The following is a 21,273-nucleotide window of genomic DNA, read 5'->3' as shown; positions in this document are numbered from 1 at the left end:
AAACATATTTTTACAGGGGAAACAATTTGTGTCAATTTGGGATTAACATATTTACAGAAAAGTTGCATGATATCAATGGGGTCACACAAATTTTCTTGCGCATTGTTTTGTCACTTACCTCAAATAAGCAAGCATGAAATCCCATTTTCCCGTAAACTTTTCCTCTTACATGGAAATGTTTCCTATAAAATTTTCCTCAAGCGTTATGTGATAGGTGTATCCCACCAAAACCTAATGTGATAGGTGTATCCCACCAAAACCTAAGGGAAAGTTCTATAGGACATATATAAGGCTAGCTATCAATGATGTATGCAGCCAAATGCTGCACATCAAAGAGATAAGATACAAACAAAATAACAGTATCTGGGACGAGGATGTTGAGACGGATAAGTGAAAAAACTAGAAATGACGAAAAGAATGAAAATTTCCACACGACTTAGTAGTGGCCATAGTTGTCACGGCGTCACGGCGATCCAAGTCGGTGGAGGGGTGTCACGTCGATATATCGACATGTCGCCCGCCATGGCGTTGCCATGGCGAGCATGTCGACCATGTTTTATTCTTTATTTCTCTATTTTTAATGGTTTAATAGATGTATACTCAAGCCATGTTTTATTTTTTCTCTATTGTTTCTCAAGTATTAAGGATGGCAATCTTGTAATTAAGCAGAATCTAAGAAAGGGCATAAAAGGGTTTTGATTTAATGACTAAGGGTAAACTTGGAGGGATGTGTAAAGTATGGACAAAGGGGAATAAAAGAAGAGAAGGGTACTTTAGGAAAAAGGAAAAAATAAGGGTTTGTAATAACCCATGATCGGATTTATGGTTATCTTCAACCTGGGACGGAAAAAGGCAAAGTACGAAGGAGATAACTCCTTCAACTCTTCTCGGTCCAGTCTAAACCTTCAAGCAAAGCATCGCCACATCATGTTGTATCAATTCCAGCAAGAACTCATCACAGAAATCAACTAAGCAAGGAGTATTTAATTCCTGGAATCAGATCTAGCAACTTCTTAGTTGCAAAACAGAGACAGAGAGACAGGAAGAAGAAATTGAAGAGGGAAGGCAGAAATCGAAGAGGGAAAGAAGAAATAAAGAAGAAATCGAAGAGGGAAAGAAGAAATCGAAGAGGGAAAGAAGAAATCGAAGAGGGAAGGCAGAAATCGAAGAGGGAAAGAGAGATAGGAAGAAGAAATCAAAGCAGGACGCCATGGCGTAGGTCGCCATGCAGGCTTCTCCAACGCTAGGACGTCATGGCGACGCCATGACAACTATGGTAGTGGCTCCAATAGAAGATAAGTTAAACGGTTGATGTGGGATGAGCATTTGCAATGGAGGCCCTTTGAATGCACTAGTAAAGAAGAGTAATATGAAGTAGACCAGAGGAGCTAAAAATCCAAGGGGTAGACCAAAATTACTTGGGGAAAAGTCGTGAGAAAGGATATGAATAAATTTGAATTGACCAAAACTTGGCTATAAACAAGATGGAAAGGTGAAATGGGATCCATGTTGTCGACCTCATTTGATTAAGAAAAGGTTTAGTGGTGGTGGCCCAAAAAATTGTAACCATAAATTAGAGAATTAGGGTTAAATAGTAGAAACAATCTAAGAGCTAGTGCAGGACAGAATCTGATGTTTTTAAGAGACGATTAATCACTCGTTATAGACTGATCCAAAGTGACTCAAACTCTGGTCTTGCCCTTAGGAACAGACAAACCAACAGCCAAAATATGAAGCAATCAATGAACTCTAGGGTGGGGTGATATTTTGTTTGTGTGACGGATATTGCAGTTGTTTGGATTAGGTACAGTTTGGGCTGTGGGTCTTTGAGTTGTTCTGATTTGGTACTTCTAATGCAATCTGAAAATCCAGATTTGGATCTCAGATGCAAGCAGGCCCAAAACCAAATCTGTGATCAGATCTCAGAAAAAGGAAGAAATTGTGCTGTTAAGGGAACAAATCAGATCGATGGAAAGGGAGGGAAAACAGATGAGATTGATCTTCTTGGGAGGAAGAAGAGAGAAGAAATCAGGATGAAATCAGGTTTGGGATACCAATCCTGTATGCACTGCTCAACGTCACCAAAACTCTTAGAAAAAAGCTCATATTCTTTACTCAAATCATCTCTAATTGATGGGGGATGTATTGCATATATATAGACCTCTAAAATTTCTAATTTGACTAATAAAAGGACTCCTAATCACTCTAATACACTCCATAAAGTAAATAAACTCAAAACAGAACTCTATAGCTATTAAATATCCTAATCTAACTCAAATACTCAACTTCACTGCTAATACAGTGTACTAACTTTATCCCACTTTATGGGCTTATAAATTAAGCACATTATATCAATAAACCCAAAAAAAAATAAGCCTAAGGTCCATAGAACCCAACCATGGGCCAGATAAAGTCTTCTGAGGCCCGATTGACCCAATTGCACAGTCTTAACTGCATCAATTCCTCCGTTGTTGAGAAAAAACTCGCCCTCGAGTTTTGTAGAAGAATAAAAATAAAAATACTCAAACAGGGGCTAGCTGTTCCTTGTCTGCAACTCGAATAAAATCCAATATATGAAGCTTTGATGCTACATCTGTCTTGAAATATATTTGAGATAAAAACTCAATATGAACATCCGTTGTTGTAGTTGCCTTACCCCACAATACCGTCTCGTCTCCCTTGATCGTAACTTGCTGTCCCACATACGAATGGTCGTCCACTTGTGTTGACCCATTTGGCTCATCCTGTGGCTGCACTGTTGGTATCACTCTCTTTAACTCCGAGCATATTTTGTCAACCAATCCTTGAAGAATGTATGTCTGGCGCTGTCGCAATCAACGACGTCTCTTCGTTCTTCCAACCACTCTCAACCCAATTAAATAGTGTGTTGCGGAGAATCAAACAACAAGCACCATCACAATATTGAGAAATGGATAATTCGACGAAGACATCATCCTCAGACTCAATGATGATCAGGTTGGTCTTTGATAACATCTCCACCAAAGATTGCAAGACGAAATTGTCACTTTGCCCTTCATCAATAAACAAAATAGCAAGCTTTCCATTGGGCAAGCAAACACTAAACTTGAACACAAAGAAATCCATAGCCAGGTTTGCTCTGATACTAATTAAGGCAATCTGAAAATCCAAACTTGGATCTCAAATGCAAGCAGACTCAATAATCAAATCTGTTATCAGATCTGAGATAAAGGAAGCAACTGTGTTGTCAAGGGAAGAAATCAGATCAATGGAAGGTGGAGCGAAGAGAGATGAGATCGATCTTCTTGGGAGGAAGAATAGAGAAGAGAACAAAAGATAAGAGCAGAAATCAGATTTAGGATACCTCCTGTATTCATTGCTCAACAGCACCAAAACTTTTAGAAAAAAAAACCTCATATTCTTTACTTAAATCATCTCTAATTGATGGGGAATGTATTACATATAGACCTTCCAAAATTCCTAATTTGACTCATAAAAGGGCTCCCAATCTCTTTAATACACTAAAAAAAAAAAGGGTGTACCCAGTGCACAAGGCTCCCGCCACTGCGAGGTCTAGGGAGGGTCATAATGTACGCAGCCTTATCCATGCTTAGCAGAGAGGCTATTTCTCGACTCGAACCCACGACCACTAGGTCACAATGAAGCACCTTACCCTTGAGCCAAGGAGCGCCCTCTCACTCTAGTACACTCAATAAAGTAAATAAACTCAAACCAACTCTATAGCTATTAAGTATGCTATTGTAACTCAAACACTCAACTTAACTACTAATCTCGTGTACTAACTTTATCCCCATTTTATGGCTTATATATTAGGCCCATTACATCAATAAACCTAAAAATAAGAAGTCCAAGGTTCATAGATCCTAACCATGTGTTGATGTATACATTTATATGCTGCCCTGTCCTAACAGTTTGAGCTTTAGGTGAAACGGTAGCAAACATGGTATCAGAGCAAGGAGGTCGAGTGTTTGACTCCTAAGAAGTGCATCGGAAGAATTTTCCTAACATTACTTCTCCCACGGTGCCATGCAAAGAAATATCGTGTGAGCTCCACGTGCAAGGACCATGAGATCGTCACCTGCACATGCAGGGGAGTGTTGATGTATACATTTATATGCCTGCCCTTCTATAAAATTTCAAGCTTTTAGGTGAAATGGTAGCAAACACCATGAGCCAAAATAGAGTCTGTTGGGGCCTGATTGACCCAATTGGACAATCTTAACTGCATCAACTTGATTTTGAGGAAGGACAGGGGTTCACAAATGCTCAGCCTAATACAATGCATTAACTCTAATAGGGTGGGGTACATTGCCTATGTTTTAGGAAAGAGTGTATAATTCCTCCTTTCCCCTTTTCTGAATCAGTACTCATGCCTTCATTCTGTACAACTCCACTCATTCGTAAGCCCATTGGAGACAGCATCTCAAGGAGCCATAAGCCATCATAAGCTTATTTGAGGGTATCCCTTCTTAGAGCTCCTTCCTTACTGATCTGTAACAATAAGATTGGAAGCTGTTGGTAATGATTTTCGCTAGTGTTGGTGTAGCTTTCACTCCTGCTAAGAGGTAAACAGGAAGATTTCAAGAATTGCTGAAGGAGATGATGAAAGGCAAAAAAGCTCCTAGCGTTCTTAGAATATCAAATAGAGGACAAGCAAGATGTCTGGCGAGTGGTGGACACCTTCACTACAGACCATGAGTGTTTCGAAGAAACACTACATGGAAGAATACAAAACAGAGCAGGTTCTATTTGGGTACAAAACAGTTGCTGGCATCGAGGTTTAATGGTAGGTTTTAGTAGGAATGGTTCATGGAAAATAATGGGAAAAGGCAGAGGTGAAACAGTGAAGAATGGTGGGAGTTATGGAATGATTTAGAGGACTCGAATTAAGAACCAAACCAGAGCATCCACAGGCCTCAAGAAGGGGTACTAGAACTGCAGAGAAAACAGGAACTCAGCACTGGAACAGAGTAGTAGATTACCAGAATAGAAGAACAGAAATCTACTCATTCAACCAGGACATGACCCTGGGATTTAACCACAAGAAGCTCCACCGATGTTGCTAACCAGCAACTCTCTTAGTTCTCATTCCTTCGAATAAAAAACCATCACCAGAATACAGCAACATTGTGACCCTATTTATAGACTAAACTACTTCCTAACTTTTTAATTTTAAAAACTGACTAAACTCTAGAAAATTTCCTAGTTCCTAGACTTAAGAAAGAAGGAATTTGAAAATAGAAACTTTCTAGAGCTTCTAGAGTTTCTAGAATTAGATTGTTAAGCTCTCTTACAAAAAATTGAAACAACTCAAAATATAAACTCGATATTAACTCAAACTAGCCTAAACCTTCTGGAAAACAGAAACTAGAAAGTAATAGAAACTAAAAGGTAACACCTCCCCCCTCCTCCCTCCCCCCTTGGCTGATCTCTGGAGTTCCCTCCCCCTTATTCCCCCGGGTCACAGAGGTAGAGGGGACACCATCTTATGGCTTCCCTCCCCCACTGGCACTTTCAGCTCCCACTCTGCTTGGGACACGGTCAGACATAGAGGGACCCCTTGTCCTTGGCACAAAGTGGTTTGGTACAAAGGCCACATCCCTAGGCAAAACTTCACAGCTTGGCGTGCCCTTGCAAATTGCCTCCCAACTTACGCCTTCCTCATCCACAGGCACATGCAAGTCTCCCCTACTTGCTGCCTCTGTTGAAATGGACACGAAGACATCGACCATCTCTTCTTCACCTGCCCCTTTGCTGCCTCCATCTGGAACCGGGTTCTTCGTCATTGCTGGCCTGCTCGTAGAAGGCCTCTTCCCTTGTCTCGGGAATGGATTTGGATTCATATGACTTTTGGTGGAAAGTCGATCTGTGACATGGTTGGAAAGCTTGCTTTTTGTGCTACTATGTCCCACATCTGGATAGAGCATAACCTTAGAAGATGGACGTCCAACTCCCGCTCTTTAGACATGATTTGGAAGGCCATCTTCTTCGATGTCTCATATAAAGCTAACTCCCTCCCCGCTACTAGTGTCATAGATTCCCCAAGGAACAGGTGTATTGTTGTCTCCTGGGGTCTCTCTTCTACTATTTTGTGCCCTACCTAGTCCTTTCTAGTTTTGGGCTAGTTGGCCTTCGGGCTTGTATATCCCTCTCCCCCTTTTCTTTGTAATTAAATTTTTATTCATCCAAAAAAAAAAAAAAGGTAACACCTCATCCCATGTACCTAGATACTACCACAATATCAGCCTATTAAATCACCTTTTTACAACAAATAACCCAAAAGTAAAGAGCACAAAGCCTGTGTAACACATTGAAGACTTAAAATTAAGGCCCTAAAAAGCTGGTGCAATGCTTAGTTCCATTGGCTTGATTTGTAAGTTGTCTTAAAAATAATTCTATACCACGGAAATTATGGCCCTAAGTTTTTCTATTAATCAAAATAAACCTTTCTGTTAATTTTTAGTTAATAACTTTGAGTGCCATTAGTTTTCATTATTTTGTAGGATACAGACTAAGTTCATCCCTTTACGAATGTTTCCCCTTTCTTTGTTGTCTTTCTATTATATTTTTAGTTGGGGATAATCTAGATGTCACTATGCCTAGTGAAGTTTAACGCTTCACTATTTGCCACAGGGCAGTACATGGGTAAGTCCTTGTGAGTAAGGACCCAGGTAAGCATCTCATTGGTACAATTTCAGCTTAAAATGAGTAGAAGAAGTGGCTAAAATTACAAAAGATTCCATTTTGAATTTAATTCTAATGGCTTTTTCGTGGTTTTATTAAAACTTTGAATTTAAGTTTGAGCCACTTTTGTTATTTGTTTTGGGTTAAAATTTGACCACTGAAATGGATGTGGGGTCCTCTATCACATGGATTAACCCATGTACTGTCAAGTGGCAAATAGTGACATGTTATGCTTCACTAGGTGTAATGACGCCTAGAAGGACCCTTTTAGTTGAAAACTTTGAGTGCCATTATACATACTAAGTTCATCCCTTTAAGAACGTTTCCCCAATTTTTTTATTTTTATTTTTTGGAATGCAAAATTAAATCTTTAAGATAAGGGAGACAGCTAGCAGTTCACAGCCATTTAATAAGCTTTATGCTTGCAAATTTCATGTCAGAACTTAAATTACACGAATTGTTATCTTCCCCTTTTTTTTTTTTTGTTTGTTGGGGGGAGGGGGAGAGCATTCCTGTGTGTTATCCACAGATGTACAAACCAACACAGAAAAAGAGAATGAAGTTGATTATGGTGATTCTCTATTATGATTATGAATCAATAATCAACAAGATTGAGAACTCAGGCTCGAGGTGGCAAAGAGGCCCCTCCTCCCCTTCTTTTTAATAAAATGATCATTATCTTGTCAGTGATTATGACGATGATGATGACGATAGACCTTGAATCAACTTTCATTTGGTCACTCTTAACTATAAGGGCATATTTTGCTAAGCTTCTCAGGCTTCTGCTTCTGCGCTTCCAGAAGCCAGTTTTAAAAAAAAGGCGGGACCAATAGAATTATTTCATTTGAAACTTTACCACCAGAAGCCAGGAGGAGGTCGCTTCTCAAGCTTTTGTGATAAAGATTCCAAACAAAATAATTTGATTGACTGTGCCCTTTTCAGCCAGCATAAGCCCCACAAGTCGGCTTCTAGAAGCCGCTGTCAGAAGCTCACCCAAACAGGCGCTAAGAATGGTATCCAGAGTGACATGTCTAACCAGACAGAAAACTAAACGGTGAACGATAAAACTTTAGAAACATTTGTTATAAAATGAAGAAAATATATGGATTTCTCAAAAGGACAAGTCAATGAAAGGGAAATAGTGCAATGAATGAAAACCACTAGGCACTCAAAGTGTAGTGACTAAAAAAGGAATAAAAAAAGAACCTCAGAAATAGGAAGACCAAACGTAAAACCAGAAAGTGTTGCTCTAACTGTCCCAGTAGCACCAAGGAGAGGGGCCCCTGAAATTGAACAAGAAGATATCAATAGCAAGCCAGCATAGGTAGAGAAATGACTCACTATGTTAAGTATTTAGAGGAAGAGGATGTAAACTCTGGTGGAAAGTTCAACCATTCAGAGAGAGTGAAGGGGTGGGGTGCACGAAGGGACAAGGAATCAAGCATACCAACTGCAAAATAAGCATGGATATGGTCATCAAGCCATCTGATATACTCTTTTGGTGCAATTTCCAGCTTCAACCACTCCAAAAAATAGCGGAAAACATTGTTTCCCAATGAATGGGCAAAAACTAATGATGGTCCCCCACGAAGTTTAAGTGCAGTTTCAAAAGTCAACCTGCAACAGTTGTTAAACCTATTAAAAGAAAAGGAAGTAAAGGGGAAAGGAGAAAAACTTTTTAAGTAATCAAGTTCATCAATCATCATAACATACTTCTTGCCTTTGGAATATTCAAATGACCAAGCACATCAATTAGTATCTTTATTTAGTTCATTGGCAAAAAACATTTCCAAATAAATGCAGCTGCAAGAATTCTAGATAAAATCTTAAGAACCCTCCTGGCAAATAACAGGAACATTAGACATTTTTGCACAAACAAAACAATCATTAAATTGAAAATCTAATTGACACTACTATTAGTACCATTTAGCCTGGCACCAAATCACAGTTCCTTTCTAAGTCACAAACATGGTTGGATCCATTTGATAGGGAACACCACAGCCATCTCAATGGTCAAATTTCAAGCCCAAACAAAAAAGGAAGCATAGTTGTCAAGGCGTAGCCTAGGTGTCCAGTTGCCCTTTTTTTTAGATGGGCGCCTTGGTCGACGCCTTGTTGGTGTCGCCTTAGTTTTTTACCCCTCCTCCAACACCTTGGGTTGCCTAACATTTTGACAACTATGAATGGAAATGGTTCTGTTACTTGTTTAAGGCTGAAAAGAGGGTGAGCCTTGGTGCAACAGTAAGGTTGCTCCATTGTGACCAAGTGGTCACAGGTTCGAGTCTGGAAACAGCCTCTTTGCGAAAGCAGGGGTAAGGCTGCTTACATTATGACTGTCCCCAGACCCCGCAGTGGCGGGAGCCTCGTGCACTGGATAAGCCCTACTTGTTTAAGGCTGAAACTTGACCATTGAGATGGGTGTTTTGTACCCTATCAAATAGATCCACCCATGTTTGTGACTTAGAAAGGAACTGTGATTCGCTGCAAGGCTAAATGACATCAACCATGGTGTCATCTAGATAAACCCATCACTAAAACTCTTAATAAATTCTAAGTATGCAAATCAAAACTCTAGCATACACCAGAACCTGTGACAATAGATACCACTACATTCAAATTGTGGTCCCAATTATGAGCCAAAAAAAAAAGTGTTCCCAATGTTTGATGTCGATAAACGTATTGACAGTCCTAAATTAATTAAAATGCTCAAGTCAACAGAACAAGTGATTTAACCTAAACTCCATTAACGAACAAATGTAACCTTTTGTAGCCTCACTGATATGTACACTGGGCAAATACAACTACATATAGACCCTAGGACTGACACATCAGATTGATTGCAGATACCTCCCAGGTATCTGTAATTTGATCACTTACGAAAGGGATGAACTAGGCATTCATTGCAACTTTATATCAACAATGGAGAGAAACTAAATATTGCATCGGCAATCAAACCCGATGAAACACTGGTAAAATGTAGAATAAAAACAGAATCTGCTACTCATCCTTTTTTTTCAATTATAGCATTGTTCAACTGAAAAACATGAAAACTAGAGTATGTATTACGGACTTTAGCTTGTGAAAGTACAGATCTCGCTCCTCAAGCATTGAAGCTGACAGTCTCCAATCATAAGGAACAGCAAGGATTGCATTCGCCTCAATGCCAAATTCTATACACCATTTTACCCATTCTTTCCACACGGAGGAAAGAGGACCTGAAGCATGCATCATTTTGTCAGGAACAACAAATCAAATAATTCAAATTATATGGTAAATTATTCAAATTTGAAAATCTAACACTAGTTTTTGGCGAATTATCCTAGCCTTAATCCTATCAACTTTAGCATAAACACAAGTTTTAGGATCTAACACGTACAAACAACAACAACAACAAACTCAGCCTTATCCCAACTTAATGGGTTCGGCTACATGGATCCAATAAAAAAGGGGATGGGGGCAAAGAAGAGAAATGGAAAATGGAAAATGGAAAAAGACAAATGAAAGATACTAAGAGGAAAGAAGCCCAACCCAGCACGACATGAGAATCTCAGCTAGATGGGATCTGCTACATGAATCCTTGCCCTCCAATAGGCCCTATCCAAAGTCATACTTGGTACAAGACCTAGGCTATGCATGTCCTTCCTCACCACTTCTCCTATAGTCATTTTAGGCCTGCCCCGTAGCTCTTTTAGCTCCTTCAATCGGGATCATATCACTCCTCCTTACTGGCGCGTCTCTAGGCCTGCGTTGAATATGACCATACCACCTTAAACGACTCTCTCGGAGCTTGTCACTGATTGAGGCGACTACCATGTCCGCTCTAATACGATCATTCCGTACTTTATCCTCCCATGTACGATCTGACACCGACCATGTTTATTATAATATAATTAAATTCACTAAGACTACAATATAGAAGAGCAAAGGAAGAACATTTGGCAGCCAAATTAAACTAAGATTCTTCAACACAATATCTCTCCCAGTATCATTGTTTCAGATTCTGACTATTGTCTGATTGGGTTTCTAGGTTTACTCCCTTAAAAACCTGACTTATGTCCACAAGGACTTACTACTCCCTAACCATTCCTAAACATTATTTCTTACTCCCTTGTGCCATCTTTATCAACTCTATTAGCTAGATGATGTGAATAATTTCCAAGTTCACAATTAGGGATAACTTTCTTGGACATATAGGTGGCAGAATGTAAGGTTGGTATCCTTTCTTGTATCATTGAGTCAATGATTAGAAATTATTACACTTCATGAACCTATCGTTATGCTCTGCACCAGCGGTTTTAGTTCTTTTCTTTTAACTCACTTCATAAGGAATTCTGCTCGTATTCCTAATTTGGCTGTAGGTTATGATTGTAGGTCCACAACTACAGATCTCCCTAACTTCATTATACCCTGTAGTGCTAAATCACTAGAATTTTACCATCCAATATACCCACTTACATCTCCTCTCAAATCCTTGTAAATTATAACTTTTTACCTTCCCTAGTCTAATCACTAGAATTTTCCCATCGAATGTACCCACTTGCATCTCCATCCAAATCATTCTAAATTTGAACTACATTTTTACCATCCCTAGTCGTAGTATTTAGCAGCTAAATAGGTCCTTTTGCAGCAGTGTCTTCAGTAACTACTCAGAATGCAAATTAAACACTTTTTTTCTGGATCTACTTAAAATATATATATATATATAAAGTGTCTCGTGCATGAGGCTCCCACTGCTGCAGGGTCTGGGAGGAGCAAATGTATGCAGTCTTACCCCTGCTTCGCGGAGAGGCTGTTTTCATGTTTCAAACCCACAACCCGATGGTTGCAATAGCGCAACTTTCCGGATCTACTTTGTTCTTTATATTTTACTTTACTCCAAATGTTCAAATGTTCAAATGTTCAAATGTTTGATTTATAAAATAGGTCAAGATGGAACAGGGCAAAAACTATTGGATTGGAATCTCCCATCATTTGGATTTAGTGTAACCACAACAAGAGGGAACAATAACAAAAAGTAATAAGATCAAACCTAAGGATAAATATTCCAGTCCAACAACTTACAGTCAGAATCCGAACTTTTGCCGTAGACCTGCATGTTTTTTTTTTGTGTGTGTGTGGGGGGGGGGGGGGGACGATGTGATTTTTACATCATAAAATTCAAAATAGGAAACAGCACCATGTGCAGAAAGGCATGGTCAATAAAAGGTTAGTCTGTCTTAATAATTTTTGTCAAAGATGAATAGAAATAGCAGTTTGAAGGATTTCTGCACAGGGTCTAAAACCTAGACTTTGGGCCCAAGTCAATTCAAAAGGTAATGTATTTCTATAGGAAAAAAAAAGTAGCATGTACATTAATATGCAAGCACAAGAATTCACAGTTTAAGAAGTAAAAAGTAACTGTCTTGAACTCAAAGCAAAGGATCCCAAATGATTACAAAAGATGATCTCTTTACCCCATAGTTTGAAAACTTGCAGAAATCTCAGCGAAATTTCGCTAATTCCGACATGGCTGAGACAAAACAGGAGGCAAAACCCAAAATTTGGTGTAACACTGAAATTTAGGTCATTTTGATCATGTTTGCATTGTAGAAAAAAATGCACTGTTTCAGTGAAAATTCACACTTTGGCCGTTCCCCCCCCCCCCCCGGGAAATGGCCAACCAAAACTCAAGGCAAAAAATGCACAGTTTCGGTGAAATTTCCCCAATTTCGGTCTGATCGAAATGGCCTACCGAAACGAGTTTTAGAACTATGCTCCATCCCCATGATCTCAACCCTAGTCAATGAATAGTTGCCTTTATTATTATATAAGATACAATATTGTCTCAGGCCAAGGCTTATTCCCAAAGATAAATCATTCTTCTCTCTTTCCACCATTAGAGTCCAACCAAAAAGACTAACCTATTAGGTAGAGGGATTCCAATCCAAAAGACTAGTCTATTAGGAGGAGGAACTCATAGGCAATGTTTATAGTATCGATATCGGGTATCGTACCAGAAGGGTGATTTTAAGAGACGTATCATATCGGAGAAACGCAAGATATATATGCAAATTGTCAAGAAATATATGGAAATGATTAGGATATATGCAAAATAAAGTTTTGAAGCATAAAACACTAAAAATAGGTAATATGTAAAATATATCATGTTCAAAAAGGATAACAAAGTAAAACGAGACAAGTAAATTTAATTGATCATATATAAAGGATGAGGTTTCTTACATGTACTAATACCAAAAATTTTTTAGGTATCATATCAGTAACTTAAAGATACGAAATGTATCAGTAAGTATCGGTGGATATGGTAGGATTCTTAAAACTTTAGTCACAAGTACACGAAGACACAGAAATCCCACTCCTAACTGATGTGAGAATCCTACCACTCCCTGTTGGAATATGTATTCCAGAATACCGTGGGGGTATTCTGGTCCTTTTGGGGTAGTTTATTTGTTATGTTATTAGGTATTTACTGCTGCTCTTATAGAGTCAGTTAGTTAGGGGTATTACTGTCTATTTCAGTCTCTTTGTAATGTTCTCCTCTATTATAAATACAGGGGCTTGCCTATCAATGAATACAAGTTATTATTCTCTCATTCTCTCTTTCGAGCCCATGGTTCTGCCAACATGGTATCAAAGCAGGTCTGATCTAGGTTAGAAAAAGAGGAAAAAACCCTACTCCTTCTCTTCAATCAACGTCTCCCTTCTTCTCCCTTTCTCAGCTTCTCCTTCTTCTGGTTTTCTTCTTCTCATCCTTGTAAGGGGGCAGCACTAATGAGGTAAATAAAGTATCCAATAATTTAGTTGCTGCCCTCCTCCATTCTATCTATTTTTTTCATTAAAATTCTGCTGGAACCATCTCTTCGATTTGGAGTTTCCCTCTTCTTTGGAGATCAGATCCCTATCACCATGGAAGGCTGATCTTCCATTATTGGAGCCTCCTATGCACCCTTTTCCAGCACCTTTCTACCCTATTCCATTGTCCTCTTTCCCTTTTTTATTTTTCTCCATCTTTTATTATCCATTCCAGCCTATAGTACCCTAATCGATCTCAATTTGTCATGGTTTTTCTAATCGATTTTAGAGTTTCCCTTTTCAGATGCAGCTGATTTTTTAGGGGTGATTCCCTACTACTATATGTCCTACTCGACCGGATTTTTACTACTACACGTGAGGGGGAGATTATGTACAATACACCTACAAACATTGTAGGAGCAGAACTTGCAGGAACACTTGGTGCAAAACATAGAAGATCAGAGTTTCCACCATTGCCATTGGGTATCTCCTTTATTATTGGGTTGAGTTTGCCGTAAGGGGGAGATTGAAGTATTAAAGTATTGAAGATGTTTGGTTATTGCCTACCTATATGAGGTTCTACAGTTGGGTTAATCATTTCTGCTGCCTGATTTATTTGTTTCCGCTGCTTGCTGCCCTAGTTGCTTATCTTCAAGATTATCAGTCAGAGATTCATCACTAGACAGCTATAGAAGATTGGTGAAAGCTGCCTTTTCTGGAAGACATTCCAGTCCCGGTTTGCTGATCAAGTCTGCCCAGGTTTTGAAGATCTATTTTTCAAGTTCTTGAAGGTTTATTTGGGAGCTGCATTCATATGTCAAGCTGGATTCTGCTGCAACTTAGTTTTTTTCCCATTTTGTTCAAGTTGGGCATTAGTACCTTGTATGCGCCAACTTGAGAGGGGGAGTGTTAGCATTATTATGGAGTTCAGTTTTTTTCTTATTAGTCCAAGCTGGATTTTCCTTCTCTTATTTGTATAATCCAGCTTGAGGGGGGGGTTGGAATATGTAATCCAGAATACTGTGGGGATATTCTGGTCCTTTTGGGGTATTTTATTTGTTATGTTATTAGGTATTTACTGCTGCTCTTATAGAGTCAGTTAGTTAGGAGTATTACTGTCTATTTCAGTCCCTTTGTAATGTTCCCCTCTATTATAAATAGAGGGGCTTGGCTATCAATGAATACAAGTTATTATTCTCTCATTCTCTTTTTCGAGCCCACGGTTCTGCCAACACTCCCCCTCAAGTGTAACTGTGTAAGCAGATTGGGACGGACCCTACACGTGAAAGGATAATGGAGGCAAGATCGGAAGCCTGCTCTGATACCATGTCAGATTTCAACCCAAAAGACAAGTCTATTAGGTGGAGGGATCCCACTCCTAACCGATGTGGGATCCTAACAACCCCCTAGACAATGGCACAGGGAAGTAGGCACAAAAGGATGTTAACAAAGGGAAAAAATGAAAGAGAAGCCAAGAAGGGAAAAGGATGCAAGTGCCTTTTGTGGTCTGCTCAGACTCATTGTAAAGTAAATACCCAATGTAATAGCTTCATTTGTTTCTAGCAACTATGCAATGCAAAAAGAGGTGTGCATTACTTGTCTCAAGGGAAAAAATTATCATTACCACAATTATGAACCATGTCAAGTTCTGAACGTAAACAATTACTTCCTGGGGTAGAAAGATAAATAGAGTTACAGATGACAGAAGGGATAAATAGTGATTGTAGGTAGAATTCTAGGGAAGAAAACAAAAGCTGTCCTTTGCCAATTGTGAGTTGTGGAAAAGTTATAAATACACAAAAACAGCATAAATTAAAATGAAAGTCATAAAGAAGAAGGGATCTAAGTGAAATGATAACGCAAATAGTAGAGATTAGAAAAGGAAGAGAGAGAGAGAGAGAGAGAGAGAGAGAATTAACCTGTAATGTAACCTGGATCAAGTTCTGTAATTGCAGAAAGACCACTATCAGGTCGAGATTTGCATTCAGGATGATCTGTTTGATTGTAAGGATCTAGCAACATGCACTTAAGCCAACAATTTACAGCAGATAGAACCTGCACATGACAATCATGCCCTCAGATTATCCACACTTATCACTCCAAAACAAAGATAAAAGAAAGGACAGAAGATCCAAAATCAATTTGGCCATATGCCCCCAGATATTACAAGAAGTCAAATTTATTTGATAGAGGCCAAAGCATAAAAATTTAACCATTATGCTTAGAGGTCAAATTTATCCAACAAAGGACAAGGGATAATACTTTAACCATTACACAGAGCTTGCTGCAAAGTAAGTGCACTTCCAAATTTTATGATAAATTTGGTGAGAAATAGATAGAAATTATATACTTCATATATGGTTACTCTAATTTTGAAATAACATCAGAGTAGGGAAGTAGCATAATGTCTAACGATGGAGTAATCTATGTTACAGCAAGGATATGACTCAGGTTGATGCAGGCACATCTTCAGATTCTAGGCTCTTATCTTTCAAAAGATTCAACTTCAGCAAGTTTGGACACATGGGAGCACATAGTTATAGGAATCAAACGATTAGCTTTTTAAGTTAGGGTATCATGAGCTTAATTTTGTATTTAGTTAAGGGACCATCCTATGGTAGCTTGATGGGACAGGATCTTTTGGAGTGTTTGTGTGCCAGATGCATCATATTAAAACTGAAGGGTAGATTACATAATATGGGTATAAGATGATACTACTCCCAATCAATTCCTTTCTCAACCCCAAGCACATTAACAACTTTTGATTGTTTCCCTTTATCATGATCTTTTGGTTTATTTATCTTCTCTCTATAGACATCATTTTAGTTGTTGGCATCAGTTTCATAGGTGAAGACAACCCTGATTAATAAAAGAGAGTAAATTCATGTTGTGATAAAGGTTCTACAGCATTTTTCTTTTTTCTTTTCTCCCCTTCTTTACAGCCAAGTAATTTGACTTAGGTATGACTCCAATATGAATATACAAGATATTCTTCCACATTGCCTGCCAGTAAATAAAAGTTTGATCCAAGTCACGCAAAATTAGATTCCCATCATCAATTATCCACTTTCACTTGTATTCTTCCAAAATTTCATCGAAACTATAGATCATATATAGAACAACAAGTGCAGAGTAGGTAAGACAACAACATAGAAGAGTCCTAAGTATCCATTCTTGAAACCCAAAAATTAACAAAATCAGAACAGAGAGAAAATTAGAAGCAACAGCAAATATGTAAGAAAGAGGGAGAAGTTTACTTTGGTGGTATCAAGCCAGACGGCATCAAGTGGATTGAAATCAAGAGGAGAGTAAGGGCAGTCAAGGATTGACCAAGCTCGGAGCTGCGTGGAAGCGTAACCTGGGATTATAATCCCCGACAGCTTCGAATAGTCTCCGTAAAAAGCTTTGCCATTAATTCTATTCCTTTGCAGAGCTCCGAGAAGGAGAAACGCAACGATGAGGTAACGAAGTTCTCCCATTAAAACTCAAACCAACCCACGTAAAACAGAAAATGAGAGATGGAGAGAGAGAGAGAGAGAGAGAGAGGAGAAAGAGAGTCGGAGTTCCTCTGGCGAGGACTGACTGACCATTAGTTGGTTGGGCGTTGGAAAACTAGAATGGAGTGGTGTTTGTCTTTGTCTTTGTCAGCAGGCTCAGTACATTTGCAGATTTTTTTATTCCTATAATACCCCCCCTTATTAAATATTGCATAGTAGGACAAAAAAGACCCTACATTTGGCCATAATTTTCTGTCCTGGTCCTACTGGACCATTAGGTGCACTTGGGATGCTAAGGGTTAATATAGACTATACACAGTCTCATTTTAAGACTATGTTTGGTAACGGTCTTGTGTTGATGCTGTATCGGTGAAATAGTACATAAGTTACACCTATACCGTGGACAATGTGATGTTTTTGTCATTAAAACATAATCAAACCTGACCAGTTAAGCATGAACCATGGTTTGAGGTATCGGTATTGTATCGTCCGATACAAGTGATATGTGTCGGTTTTGTTATTCATTGATCCCAATCTCATGTTGGTATTGTATTGTTGAAATAGTACGAATAAGGGGTAAAATAATATTTAAAAAAACCTATTTTTTAAAGAAAAATCAGAAATAAATTTATTCGATATAATCGATCCGTGTCAATAACATATCGATATTGTAGCAGTTTTGTTGGTGACCGATACCGGATCCCACACCGTAATCATGGACTGAACAACTTGGAAGCAGGAGACTTCCCTATTTGGGCTCGTTAGGACATTGAAGCCAGGCCTTCAGGGCCGTTTGGTTGGTGGGAGGTTGAGGTGAAAAAGCAAGTTAGAGGCTCTGGGCTCCACATGTTTTAGAGTTCTTGAGGGAAAAATAATCAAATGAAGAAAAGTTGCCCTTTTTCCATTTCTTTGTGTGAGTTGATTGGCTTTTGAACAAGATAAGGTTGACCTCTTCTTCAAAAGCTATCAGATTTTATGGAACTTTGAAAACAATGGGGTGAGAGGAACTTCCCTTACCTTTTTTGTTTTTTTGTTCAAAATGCTATTATCAGATTTGATGGGATTTTGAAAACAATTGGGACGCGGAGGATACTCATTCGCCTTTAAGGCCGTGTTTGGTAACAATTCTGTTTGAGTAACGTTGTTCTTCCACAAAATAATCTTTTGTTATTTTTTCATAGCCAAAAATTTCATACACGTTGTGTCTCCTCTCACAAGGAGTTAGAAAAGTTATAAAATCTCATTTCTATTTTAATGTCTTGAAACTCTCATCCTCTCACATGCACGATTTACACAATCGTGTATAAAAACTATTCCCTTTCTTCATTGAAAAATTATTCTTTATCTATTCTAGAACTGTTCTCATGATCATTCATAAACTAAAAGGTGGTGGTAGTTAAACATATTTTAAAATAGAAATTTAATACTATTGTCAATATTTCAATAAAAACGATTATGTAAAATAGTGACATTAAGGTTTGGATAATTGACACCAACATACAAGAAAAAATTGATAATGGATATCCAAACATTTCAACTTTTAAAAACCTCAAGAAAGTTGTTAGACATTCTTTCATTGATTCTCCGCAAAACCAAACAATGTCAATTAAAATAAAGGGGTGAGTTTTCATACACGACCATGCACATGCATGGTCGTACTTTCAACCGTTGGATGAACATGATCGTATACAGTATATGGTTCCTTATCCCCATCCAACAGTTGCAGGCACGATCGTGCACCATACATGGCCGTGCATAAAACCTTTTACCTAAAAGACAATAAATGACCTAAAATAAATGAGTGAACCATCATTTTACATATAAACGGTTCAAACCATGTCAGCCCACCAGGCAAAATATTGGGAGGATGATAACTTGACAATGGATATCCATTAGTAGAGAAACCACTTGTGCCAAAATCAAATCATGGGGAATTATTATTAGGGAGACTATTACAAAAAAGAGGGATTGCTACGACGTCAAATTGCAGTTTCCCACCAATGAAGGAAATTGAGTACAATTTATCCAATAGGAGAAAGGGTTTAATGAGGAAAAAAAAGCGTGGGATCGACCAGTGAGATGTGATAGGGCGTGCATAGCAATCTGCACACTAGTGTCGTGGCAAACTTTTTTGTATTAAATTTTTTATTTTTTTGGGTAAGAAATTTTTTTTTCCCATTCAGAGACTAGAAGAGTTGACAGTAGAACATCCACCTATTTTATTAATATAAATAATAAATGAGTTCTAAAGCTTGAAATCTCAGGCAAAAAAATTATTAAACGAAGTCTTAGCTTTGAAATCTCTGATGATTGAGTCTTACCCTTGATGCTTGCTTGTGAAAAAAAAAAAAATGAATTAATTAAATAAATATATTACTTAGATAAAGAGACTATAGGTAAGACTACATATATTGATAGAAAATGAAGCCTCAATTTTCATGGAAAACGATTAATAAATAATAATGCTTTGAATCGGACTTAAAAATCGACTAATTCAATCAGTCGATCCATTTTGAGATTGTTAATTAAAATTCTCACCTGGACAAAGGTATGATTGGGTATGATTTCTATTTCAATTTCATGGGGTGAATTCTATTTCAAAAGTAGTTTGGTTTGATTTTTGCACCTTATTTCAGTGAAATGAAAATCAAATTTCTAAAATAGGTGAAAAGCTCTTTCATAGACTTTTACACACCACAAGCTACCAAGTGCACTAGGCTCTATCAATTTTGAAATTGAAATGGCATTCACTATTGCTCTTAGATGAATGAGTGCATGGTTAATTTGATGGGCAAAACAGTAATTTCATGATAAAAATGAAACACCACCCTTCTTCTTCTCCTGATAGTCTCATCACCACCATCACCACTGACACGCTGCCGCCACTGGATTTTACTTATTTCATTTTGCTGTTTAACTCAATCCAATCAGAGTTCCACAAGACCATAAAACATTGTTACTGTAGACATGGGAGAGATCTGATAGGATTCAAAGGCTCATGCAATTTAATGATTTTATTTTTATTACTCATTTTCTGCAAATTTATTACCTAAAATAATTAGAGAAAAGGCCAAAAAATGAAATTCGAAGAGAATTTTTTATCGATTCAAAATTGATTGCAATTGTCTGACGTTAATCAGAATCATGATCAGGGTTTTAAAACCACGAATCGATGACGGAATCAGTCCTATTCATTTTGATTCAAATTGGACTGGAATTGGATGACATCAGTTTGTAAGAACCCTAGAATCGACTATTTGATCTGAAAACTCATTGATTCAGGAGAATCTTGGCATGAATATTCTGATCTTAAATGGCACAAATCAGGATCGATCCCAGCCAATTCTGGAAAACCATGATCAGGATTAGACTGATTCCAATTCAGAGTGACAGATCTAATTTTTGAAACCATGCGAGAATATCGACTAACTAAATAATCGTTTCAATTCGATTCTGAAAACATGATGTCTTCTTTGTTTCATAACTACCTTGGCCTCTGGCAAGCATAGAAATCAATTTGCCACCGTTGATTCATTTTTTTGTTCTTGGCAATGAACCAGAAACTATAAGTTATTGAAAAAAAAAACCTTTAATTTGGACTTTCTCTATTCTACACAAAAAAATAAAATTTTTAATTTGGAACTTCTCTGTTCCCATTCCATAAACAAAACGGAGAAATAAAGGGAGAGTTGTTCTTTGACTAACACATGGTTAATTTAATGGACAAAGCACTAATTTTTTTTTTTTTTGGTAAAAGGCAAAGCACTAATTCAATGTTCAAAATAAAATACCACCTCCAATACAACTTCAACCACCGTCACCACCACTACCTCCACTCCACCGCCACCGCCACGGCCACCGCCACCACCACCACCAACACCACCACCACTGCAAATCATGGGTTTTCCTTCTCACACGGAGGAAACCCCACTATGATAAGATGAATGATGGAAACACAAGTTGGGGAAATGAAAAGTTGGGAAACCCAAATGCCCTTTCATCATCTGGTTTATGAATGGTGGAAACACAGGTTGGGTAAACGAAAACTTGGAAACCCAAATGCTCCTTCATCATCTAGTTTACAACACCATCGCTCCACGAGGCCATAAGTAGGATGACTGATCCCAAATCAACATCTTGCAGCCTTCATTTATGATCTCTCACACATTGTGACCATCATAGAGAGGGAAATAAGAGCCATAACCCGCCCAGATTTGTCCCCAGTCAGGAATTAACAGAGCAGATTATCATAGCTAAGTCTTCATTAAAGACGGTTAAATTAAAGTTAGCAATTATTTGAAAA

At 38.1% G+C, this 21,273-nt stretch overlaps 1 protein-coding gene across 1 annotated transcript in view; it reads right to left on the bottom strand.

Annotated features, from left to right (window-relative positions):
* LOC122642427 (phospholipid--sterol O-acyltransferase) overlaps positions 1–17,002 on the bottom strand; it is a 43,569-nt gene extending 26,567 nt beyond the window's left edge. Inside the window, exons 1-5 of the mRNA XM_043835899.1 lie at positions 16,731–17,002; positions 15,393–15,528; positions 9,755–9,899; positions 8,132–8,301; positions 7,891–7,967 (exon numbers count right to left, since the gene is read on the bottom strand). Coding sequence (XP_043691834.1) covers positions 7,891–7,967; positions 8,132–8,301; positions 9,755–9,899; positions 15,393–15,528; positions 16,731–16,952 — 750 coding nt within the window. The 5' untranslated portion in view covers positions 16,953–17,002. The remainder of the gene's footprint in view (positions 1–7,890; positions 7,968–8,131; positions 8,302–9,754; positions 9,900–15,392; positions 15,529–16,730) is intronic.
* Positions 17,003–21,273: the final 4,271 nt, after the last annotated feature.

Source organism: Telopea speciosissima, chromosome 10 (genome assembly GCF_018873765.1).
Source record: "Telopea speciosissima isolate NSW1024214 ecotype Mountain lineage chromosome 10, Tspe_v1, whole genome shotgun sequence".
NCBI lineage: Eukaryota > Viridiplantae > Streptophyta > Magnoliopsida > Proteales > Proteaceae > Telopea > Telopea speciosissima.
This window is presented reverse-complemented; position numbering and strand designations above follow the sequence as displayed.